The sequence below is a fragment of the Amblyomma americanum genome, chromosome 4, assembly GCF_052857255.1.
Source record: "Amblyomma americanum isolate KBUSLIRL-KWMA chromosome 4, ASM5285725v1, whole genome shotgun sequence".
In the NCBI taxonomy this organism is placed as follows: Eukaryota; Metazoa; Arthropoda; class Arachnida; order Ixodida; family Ixodidae; genus Amblyomma; species Amblyomma americanum.
Window position 1 is genome coordinate 202925432 of NC_135500.1, and position 11244 is coordinate 202936675.

At 47.3% G+C, this 11244-nt stretch overlaps 1 protein-coding gene across 1 annotated transcript; it reads left to right on the forward strand.

The window, feature by feature from the left end:
• The first annotated feature begins 6852 nt into the window (after positions 1–6852).
• Positions 6853–11037, forward strand: LOC144127517 (uncharacterized). Its single transcript, XM_077660508.1, has 2 exons — positions 6853–7019; positions 10321–11037. The coding sequence occupies exon 2, from the start codon at positions 10531–10533 to the stop codon at positions 10948–10950; it is 420 nt and encodes a 139-aa protein (XP_077516634.1). The 5' UTR covers positions 6853–7019; positions 10321–10530; the 3' UTR covers positions 10951–11037.
• The last annotated feature ends 207 nt before the right edge of the window (positions 11038–11244 follow it).

Here is an 11244-nt window from a genome sequence, read left to right on the forward strand (position 1 = left end):
CAAAAACAAAACGAGAGAAAAAGGTACATAAGCCATGCAGATTATTAAAAAAAAAAGCAAGGAAAGGTGAAGGTGGGTGTTCCTGATTATGCGATTATTACACTTTTGCCGCATCCCATTTCCCCCCGGTGAGGCTTTGGCAGCCCGTAAGAAACCCTAACTCCGTTTCCGTGTTTTGGAGGTTGAGGTGGTGAAGTCATGCGAGTCGGACCGCCGACGCGATTTTGTGATCCGCTGAGTAGTCTCGGTCCAAGTGGCCGCGGTACTCGAAGGCGCTAAGTTTTACATTACGAAAAAAAAAATTCTTCCCTCATCTCAGTGGGCCGCAGATGTTGAACAAATCAGCCCCTTATTTACGTTCCTATACGCTTGACCAGCTCTAATTTTAAGACTCTAAAATGATCAGATGCGAACGAACGTTTCGAACAAGGTAGAAAAAACCGGGTTCATAACATGCAACGATGCGATAACTAAGAAAGGAAAACTTTGGCGTGTTATTGGGAAACAACAAAAGAGACAAACTTTGTCGGTAACGAGGCGGGGGTTTAGGTGTAGCAATTGCCGAGTGAGTGAAATGTGTAGAGCTAACCAAGGCAGCGGCAGCGACGGCAGCCCGCCGTTTATGGAGCAACGCACACTGCCACTTCCGTAGGATGGTTCCGAACCAAAGCGTGTCCATATCCGAGTGACCCGTGCCACGCACTACCCTCCCCACGTACAAAGAACTCACGCGCCTCTCCAACTCTTAGCACGCGTCTGTCGGCGTAACACAAAAATCCTGCACCACGCTCGCAAAACCGGTCTCTCTCCACACGTCCAGGGGTTCAATGTTTCTGGCTAAGCCGGCCTCGAAAATCTGTCACGTAAAACGAGGCCATTTTGTAGTTATAAAATGTCACCGCAGTATTATTGCTATCCCCTTTTATTGTGTTCTATACAATTCGTCACTAAGGCCTTTTGTCGCTAACACTCTGAACTGCCGGCAAACAATATGTGAACAAGGACTGCGGCAATGTATCAATCCTAATGACGACGTCTCAATGGGAACACTCGTATTCTTTAATGCCACGCGGGCACCACCGGCATGGTTTTTTGGAGGCAACGATGTCGAACGGAAGGAAGCTGTAGTGTATTGATGACGTCAGCCCCAGCCTACCTAGGCCATACTAAGGGTGGACGCTGTAGCCGTTACGAGTGCTGTTCCGTGTCTTAACCAAAAACTCTGAATTACACCGAAAATTCGCTATTTCATGGCCTTTTCTCCCTTCGGCAGCTTGCAAACACCGTCAATGTGGAAAACGTGAAACAATTTCAGTTCATAATATTCCCCTAAACAGCGTGAAAATTTCCTTTTCGCTAAATTGTATCCCTCAAATTCTCTGAAAAAGTAAAAATTAGTTGAGTGGAACTTCACTGACCATGACAGAAACGAGACCCGTCGTGGAATCATCCCCGCTGCCCTTGTTCAGTTCGTGTTGGTGTTCATTTTGTTGGCTCTTCTTCACTGCACCCTTAATTTGTTCCAGAAACGCATCCGAGCTCAAACCGCAAGCTGGTAGCACTGAAGCGCTTTCATAGCAAAAATCTAAAGGTTGTATATGATTAAAGAAAGCGTTACTGGGCAGATTTGACTTCTACGCCTGTTCACGACCGAAAGTGATAATTACCGCTTTTGGGAGCTAATGGTTGAGGTTAACAGAATTCCGGCCAATGTTGCTGGTCGTTAATTGGCTGCCAAAATGATTCATTTTATTGGCCACCGGGCGTTTCCGGTCAATTCGAGTAAACTGTATTTGTGGTGTTAAGAAATAATGCGGGCGCTGCATTAAAAAGCGTATATAAAAATTAGTACACGCTATCAAAGGGACGCATGCTTAGCCGAGGAAGGAGAAACGTCAGTTGGCAGCTACCTAGAAGAAAGCGTACGACGCTTTATAGTCTGTGTACATCTCTCGGTAGACGCCCGGAGCTAGTCTGGTACGGCCGTGGTTTAACTTTGGGAAGTTTTTCTATGCTGCTGCCCGCGTAGGACTACAGCAATTTTCTAGGCTTCAAAGTGAACAATGATTAGGCCAGAACACAGCGTGTCTGTGCAACTGAACGCGTTATACAACTAGTCTTGACAGCGTCGAAGTCGCAAAAGGAAAAGTTTTATGGCGACAGCGGAGTCGGGTTTCTAAGAAGTGTAACTATTTTGAAAAGCCTTAATCCCAACGACCTAGCAGAGCATAAAGTACGTGATGGTGCTTTTCGCGAATAACTTTGATAACTTCATCACCACCTGCGAATTCCTGCGCCATGCAAACACCACAACCGCCGCTCACAGGTCATGGTACTACCTGCAAAAGAAAAAGACTCGGCATTTAATGTGAAGTCACGTGACGATGACCGTGCTTTCTACACCCATAATTCTCACTCTGGTGTCCTCCCTGAGTTTTGGGCACAACTTTCAGATCGCGCCAACTCACCTCCGGCAGGGAGGCTGTGTGTTTTGCAAAAGGAACAAACATGCTAATTACTAAGCTTCAATCTTAATGGTTACAAATTGCTGCGACCTCTGGGGGCAGGAAAATGAACTACCTAAAAGTGATAAAACAACGGTGGTAAATGCAGGCAGTTTGCCTGAAGGCCGCTCTATGGGGCCGATCGGTAGCGCTTACGTCAGCTAGCTCCCACAGTCCAGCCATGCTCTGTGGCCGGATTTCAAAAAGGAGTTTTTCAACTTGGTATGAGACAGAGCTCCGGCTCTGGGCGATTGTGTCGTCATCGCACGCTGTTTGCTCAAACGGCCGCACGGGGCGCTGCTTTCAGCGCATCGCAGCTCTTGGTGCGCGTTCCAGTGCAGTGAAACGGTCCGTCATATTCTAGGGGTAGGTTCCTCATCGTAGTGTGAGTGCTGATCATGTACCATCGTGCCACCCCTACGTTACTCGACACTACGTTAACGCCCTTGCGAAAGGGCCACTACGTTACCGCTCTTGTAGGAATGGAGAAGAGTTTTCTGTGCATCGAAAAATATTTCAGCCTCAGTACAGCTTTTAATCCCACCAAGCAGCGTCCATAAGTTTTTCATGTTTTATTTGAGTGGTGAGTCGCCATGAAATCAATATCTCCTTTTCTGCGGCACTTTGGATTTTGTGCTTTGAAAGGTCTTGTAGACTTTTCGGCTCCTTCAGACATGAAATTGTAGATTGTATTAAAGACAATCCAGTTGTCTTGACATCGGCCTCAGGACTCTAATTTTCAAAACGGGTATTTTAGCGTGGCGGAAAGTGTACATTCCTTTTCTTCTTTGGTTTAAAGCCATCCTTCGAGTAATACTTTAACAATACTTAAACAGCGCAGAAAATGCGTCGCACCCTGTACATACTTTAAGACTGCGGAAGATAGTTGAATGTGTGCTTTTTGCACGATGCTTTAGAGAGTATTGAACAAGCACGGCTTCTGTTATTAGCAGCCCATTGCAACAGTTTCTGCACAAATCCGATCAGATTTTTGGTCTAGCAAGCAGCGCACATTTTACGTGTTGACAAGTTGTACCGTGAATGCCATTGGCGCAGCTAGCGATTAATTTCGTAACTTGAGAATGCATACAGCCAAAGTAAAATTGGGTCGAAACAGCCAGAACAAAACGTTACTGCATGTGCCAAATTTTAGGCTAGTGTCGGATATCAGTAGTTTCTGTTCAACGCCTTGTTAAAAAAAATTCGTGTGTGAATAATGTTGCGATCTGATATTATATTGCGCCGGCCGGCTTATCTTTCACTGGAGTAGGAGCACATGGAGGCTTTTTCTTTGTCTCGTTTATACTTTAATCGTTCATCTCGAGAAATTAGGCGAAGTTCCAGCATAGTTTCTCGAGACTGTAATGGCTATTCTCTACGTTGAGCATGTGGTTTGTTTGTTTAGTATATGTTGCTGCAAAGTACTCGCTGTGTGCGTGTGTGTGTTTAGCGTGGATGCAAAACAAAAAAAAAGTTCCACTGTTTGCGCCAACATTGCTTGTCATCCCCACACCATACATTGTCCTGACTCCCGTATCTGCCACGCCGGAACAAACATTCTATTCACTGCTTGAGTTGGGGCAACAGGCTGCAGACTAAGAAGATAAACTCGGCGCACAAAAAGCATTTATTCGTTGCACTACTAGTTGGCAGGAGTTCAGTGGTAAAAGAGAGGAACAAAGTTTGGAAAGCGCGTCTTTGGTGTTCACCCCCCCCCCCCCTCCCCGGCTCCGTTAAACTAAATGAGCCTGTGCTTGCATTCAGACGGCACCAGTGCTCCTTTATTAAGCCATGCTCATCGGAAGGTCGACTTTTTCTGTTTTCTACTTCTTTCGCATTATGGCTTCGCTCATGGGCATGTACTTATTCCCTTTGACGTGTCGCCGTATTTTACGAGCTCTCAATTTACCCTACCCTACACTGTACAGCGCACTTTCCACTATAATCAGACTGACCACGCGTCTAGTAATTCTTATAACTTGATGAGCCGCTCATTTCTGCTTGTATGTTGGTGTCGGCTGTGACTCAGTATTAAATGCATAAAAAACAGACGGATGCGAATTACGGAGTAGGTTGATCAGCAAAATTTTGTTGACGAGCAGCTGGGGCGTCGACGAGTAGAATGTTTGTTCAGCGCGCTTCTCATCACTTTGGAATATTGTTACCCAACAGCGAAGCGAAAAGCCAGCCAGCCTCAACAGCCTTCCGGCTTGATCGGCTGACACACTATAGAATCTCATAGGAAAAAAAAAACATTTCTTGACGTGAACGTGTGTTTCTACGTGTAACCCTGTAACGCAGCAGCCACCAAAAGTCCTTTCGGTGTTCAACCAAAATGCTTTCAGGCATTCTCGTCCCAGGTTATATCTATACTCGGTAGGTATGTGGTTGCTTCTGGGCTGCTCAAGTGAGTGCTTAGGCTGTTGATTAAAAACAGAGAAGATGGCTTGCTTGTTAGAGAGCATTTAGAGAGTTTTCGAGAGGCAAATTGTGCTGAATTTTTAAAGGTGGGTCAGTGCGTCCCGTGCGCAGCGAGACTGACTCGCGAAGAAGACGCAAACGCGATCCTGTGTAACCCGTTTGAACGGCGTCGTTGACCAGCGTAGGTTCAGGAAGAGTGTGTCTTGGATTTTTTTTTCTTTTTTCGTGGCCACAGTTATCCGGTTCCTTTCTCGTGGTGTACAACCGCGCTGATTTTCTCCATATATATACACACGTATACATATATTATACATATATCTTACAATGAAAACCGTGCATACCGTGTGTGTATCACTACTCTGGTGTATACCTGTATATCGCGTACGTGAGGGTGTGCCATACTGGGATGCTTCGACACTTTTGTAACTGTTCATGTTTCTCTCTGTACATTTATAAATGGCATCGGTTTTACAAAAATAAAGTGTCCAAAAGAGGCCCGGGTGAGTGCTGTGCGTCTTTTGAGCAGCAGGCGCCACTGTTCCCACTTCCAGCGCAAGAAAGTCTGCTAGGTCCACGGCAAGAAAACTTCCTCAGGTCACCTTCTCCTCCTCAAGAGAACAGAGGGAATCGCCTCCAAGAATAAAGGGGCAATGCAGCTATCGAATTACCTGACCAACACAGCCCAAGAAGCTTTAGACTTGAAAAAAAATTTTTTCGCGACATTCGGTGTCCTGTGCGACTGTGTACAGCATAAAGACAGGTGCACAGCAACAGGGCTCGATTGACCTTGCCAAAGGTGTACCTGGGCACATGTGCGGACAGATGGACAAAAGTGAGCGAACGCCAAGACCGGACACGGGAAAGTCGAAACATAGCCATATATTACATTGCATGGTTTCGTGCAGCTGGTTTTTAATTATTACTGTTATCCTCCTTGTTATTACCTAAGTGTACTGAGCATGTTCCTTCTTTCCTCTACTATCATTCATTCTTACTGCACGTTTGCGAGCCAGCCAATGGCGTCTTGCTGCGTTGCAATAAATAATCGAGAGTGTCCCTCTGCGGGTTCCTTTCATTGCTACTGAGGTGACAACAAAAGCACTGCAACAAACCCGAAGGTATCGTTTCGGCGAAAGCTGCTGCCAAGCCACTGGCAAAGCGAAACCAAGAAGGAAACGTCGGGCCACGTTTTGTTGCTGGCGTCTGCGGCATTAAGGAGCGTACGTGCTCTTACCTCTCGCTGCACGCTTTGCACCGACACACCTCCAGCGACGTTACAGTACACTACAGTAGGTACCGTAGCACTGATTTCGTAGTTATAACTTCTAACGTTTCCCCTGAAGGCCAGTGTCCTGTAATAAGTCCCAAAGAAGACTATACGTTATAGCAATGCATTACGAGCATGCCGAGTGCTAATCCGGCGTGTTCATTGTCATCATTGGTCTTCATAGACCCAATGCGTCATCCTGCGAGAAAAGTCCTCTCCGATGGTTGCTGTGTCTATTTGTGAGTGTCTGTGTGTCTACTTCCATGCGTACGATTCTACAGCAAAGCTCTTGCTACGGTGGCTACCAGAGTCGGCACATTAATTGGTTTAGCAAAATCGATCGGCGTTCTGGAAGATAAAACTGGCATTAGCTGAGCAGAAGCTGTAACTCTTGCTTAGCTGGTTTCCATGGAGGCGTGTGGTTTTAATGAAACGAATTAAGTAAGAGACAGGTTTAGCTGCTCAACTAGAGCACCTGCGTATAGCGGGCTTCCAGGAGGCTGTGTTGTTTTAATGAGACAGATTACGCCGATTGGTGAACACTCTCTCGCTGAGGACGCCTCGCGACAATAACATCTTTCCGGACGTTGATAAACTTGGCTTTCAATGCAAAGGCTGACGGGGGTGCAGTTATGCCACATCTCTGCACGTGCCAGAAACTGTGCCGTGAAGACGAAGGCAAGGATGTGAGCACAGCCATTTCGTGTTCCACAGCCGGGGAGACGATGCCGCCTGTTTACGGTTTGACACGCGGCGCAGAGGCGGGCAGGACGCGTGTGACGGGGACCAGTGTCACTCGATCCGAAGAGCCAGTCCTTACGCAACAGGTGAGCAGGGCATGGCCTGGGGAACGATGTGTTCTGGCAAGGCCACGTCTGCGCAATTTCAAACCGAAATGAAACAAAGGCGCCTGTGCAGCTGCCTTAGCCAAAGCGATATGTCATCAATCCAGTTTTTCATAACGTTAATCGCGGCGGCTGCGTTTTTATGGAGGAAAAACGCTAAGGCGCCCGTGTGCTGTGCGATGTCAGTGCACGTTAAAGATCCCCAGGTGGTCGAAATTATTCCGGAGCCCTCCACTACGGCACCTCATCCTTCGTTTCTGCTTTCACTCCCTCCTTTATCCCTTCCCTTATGGCGCGGTTCAGGTGTCCAACGATATATGAGACAGATACTGCGCCATTTCCTTTCCCCCAAAACCAATTATTATTATTATTCATAACGTTAATCGGAACAAAAAGGGCACACACATCCTTTCAAATGCTGGCTCCCGTGTCAGCTCTCAGGCATCCGTTGTCAATATGCTCTAATCTCCGCCGCTTAAGGCCAGTTTGCAAACAGCGAAGTTGTCTCTAGCATAACCTAAATCATAATATTCGTGTTCGTTACCCTTTACCATTATGACTTTCATCCACAACCACTCCGCGTGGTAGGTTGTCAGCTAGGAAAGCATAATCTGTCCACTCTGCGTCTGCACGGTAATCATTCATGCGGCTCAGTTGGAAAGAATCATGCGTAAAGGTCAACAAGAAGCAGCTCGGGAACTTTTAATTGGCTGATGATATTGCAGTGCTGAGCAACCAAACATACGAGTTGCAAAAAATGACTGAGTACCTAAGCAGACAACGTACAACACTAGGCTTGGTCGCCAATACGAGAAAAACTGACCGCATTTTCAGCAGTCTGGCGAGAGGATTCAACAGTAGGGGGTTATATGTGTAGTGGATATGTACAGTGACGAAATCTAAGCGGCGTCAGATAAACAACACATGATTCTGAGGTCGTAGTGAACTGACGCACGATCTTGTGGAATTCAGGAGGCGTCCCGTTCCTTTTTGTGTCAGCAACTGCAGCACCGCATTTATGCCCCGCCCACAGACTGCGGCTCCTAGTCGTCCACTTATCCCGAAAACCAGTGCTATTAGGCCGCGGAGCATGTTAACTCTTGATGCCGACTAGAACACCCGTCTACTCCTCTTAGTCTTACGGCAAACGTGATCACAAGGAAGAGACCAATAAGAGAAGGCAGACTTAGAGTCCACTTCAGGAGCTTACTAACATCACCAGAAGGAAGCAGACATGAATAGATGAATTAAGGGGCTCGTGAAGGTATGTTTACAAAGACGCCTTTACAAGATATCTTTGCAAATATTTGTTTGCTAGTGGCTGTCTTTTCTTTTTGTTCTATTTACCTCGGATTGGTATCTAGGAAAATTCCACAAGGTGGAGAAGATTTGTAATAAACGAGTAATTACTCATTAGTACCCACCCAAGCCAAACCTTACGGCTACAAAGAAAAGCTAAGGAAAGCTGCTCAAAGCTAAAACTGACACTGTTCCCACTTCGAGTTATTGATAATTCCTTCTCGCCCTATTGTAAGCTTGCCGTCCCGGTTAGCTGAGTTGGTGGAGCGACTGCTCCGGTGAAGCGGTGGTCCCGGGTTCGAACCCGTACCAGGACGAATTTTTTTTTAACTATGAAGTTTCTGAGAGCGCTATATAGCTTTCCTTTATAGCCGTATGGCTGCGCTTGGGTGGATGCCAACAAGTAATTACTTCCTAATTATCTCGGATCTCAAATATTACCTTAATTTCATCTCGTTAACAAAAAACAGTAATAAAATGAATCAAGGTCCCCTTATGTTTTCTATGGCGTCAGATTGTTGGTTTCTTCGTTAACGTAACCAGAATGGAAGTATGCAACGATATGTGTAGCCAGTTCTCAACCATGTGGCCGATATCTGATGCTAAGGAAAAGGCTAAAAGTAAGAATAAAACAGCGCAGTGAAGCGAGGAATAAAAGAAATTTGACATTAGAAAAATATAGTAGTAGTAGTAGTAGTAAGTGATTATTTATTTAAAAATAACGAAAAGGAAGGTAAAAGATGTTTGCTCACCCCGGCATCTGCCATCACTAATCGGCGGCACCTGAGCTGGGGTAGCGGAAATAAAGGATAGCAGGCAGTTTGAAGAAGTGAAACGAAAGAAGAAAAATAAAGATAGCAACCTGAATTTGAGAACCACGCAACGCGAGATGACGGCATCCAAACATAAATTACTGCGGGAAAACGAGCCTGGGCAGATCACGCAATACGCACAGCAGGCAAAAGGTGCTCTCCAAGAGTGCCAGGGTAGATACAAGAAGGAAAAATGTGCACGAGGGCAGATGAAACACAGAGCATGACATTAGGAATGTTCGCGCAAGTAGAGTGGCCGGTAGCTCGTACAAAGCAGGTGTGATACCGGCGATGGCTCGACGGAGCATTAGTATTCAAAAAAAATTCAGACAACTGATGGTACGGTGATTCTGCTGGAATCGTGGAGCACCTGGTAATATGCATGCGTCAGGACTTTGTTGATGGAGCACACGAAGCATACCGGCCTTGGTTAAGTGTCGCTCAACGAAGGCATCGCTAGCGCCGTCGTGATAGCGCGGCCTTCAGTTTTAGTAAGGCGCATGCCTGAAAAAAGCTCGAATATCACCGCGATTAAAGTCTTACTCCAGTCAAAACTGACCATTCAGGGCGCTGAACTGCTTCAGTTTGCACACCTTCAGCGAGCACGTGCAACTTGATACAGTACGGGCCCCCCCCCCCCTTTTTTTAAATTTTAATGCGTTGAGTAGACGTAACGCAGTGCGTTACGGCTGAATACTGAATGCATTGGTGCGTTGACTTGAAAGCTATTCGGTCGAAAACATTAACTAATGAGAGAGCTAGAATCTGTAACAACTTCTGTTAGCCACAGCTTCCGTTTTGACAGCAGTGCACTGTACCTACCGTCGCAGGGTCCATGTGACGAGCATGAGCTCTTTTTAAGGTCAGAGACAGTTGATTTGATCTTACAGCGAAAGCTGGCGTACGGAACCCTTCACGGCGGATTCACTGGAGATTCAGAGCGTAGGCACTCAACGTCTGGTCACGTGACCGGCATGCGAACATCACGTAACCAGCGCCGCGCAAGCGATCATGCGCCCGCTGCGATCGTTGTGATTATGCAAGCTGTCAGAAAATACCAAGGTCTTAGCTGTTATGAAAAGGCGCACAGCAGAACAGTGACACCTTTTAATGAGCGAAACGCGTTAAGTATCAGAGCGTAAACACTTGCAATGTCTCCTCTTCTCCGTCAGGTCTGCCATGCTCACCGCCAGCATTCATGACCACGCAGAGGCGAGTCAAATTTCGCGGTCATCCGGATACATCAGAGTTTCGGCAAGCCCTGAAGCTGCCAACTTGCGGTGGCTTCCTCTCCGGCGTTCCAAATTGCCTTGGAAAGCCATTGCTTTCGTCTCCCGCTGCGGCCCACTTAGGGAGGAGGAGGGCTGACCGTCGGTGAAAGCATGAAGCGGTTCAGCGTGAAGGTGAAGCCCAGACAGGAGGCGTTCTTCTCGCTCAGAAATCCGATCCTATTCAGCATGGCTACAAGCAACGATGTCGAGATGAAGGATGCCGACGGCGCCGTCACGGCAACCGCGAATGGCTCCAGTCAAGACGTCGAGATGGAAGACGTGTCGGCGCAGCCGGTCGCCATCGACCCGGCGCAGCCGTTGGTGGTGTGGCCCAAGTGTCGCCTGTGCGCCCTCCTTGCGGCATCCGCCAACACCGCCAACAACCGCAGCGTGGCCTTCGGAAACCTTCCTACAAACGTCGCGAATGGCTCGACGGGTGACGCTGTCGTCCCTAATATTAGCGGTCACAGCATCGGTGGGATCGCCGGCAGACCGCACTGTAAAGTTAAAATTCGACGGTCTCGGATATAGAGAAGAGCGCAAGGCCTTCTCGGCACCTTACTAGTCTCTGTACAGGAGAGAAAACACATCCTCGGTAAAAGAACTGATTTACAGATTCCTCAGTGGTATGCATACCCTGCGAGCACGTCTGGACGCATGACGCACCATACATATGGTCCTGACGTCATGCTCGTTGCCTGCTTTTCCGCGGCAGCACGTCCCCTCTACCTTTAAATACTCAGAATGATCGCATATCGTTCAAATTAACAACGGCAAGCATGTGCTTGTAGCCTGCGTGTACAGTTAGCCCCACGTCACCACCAA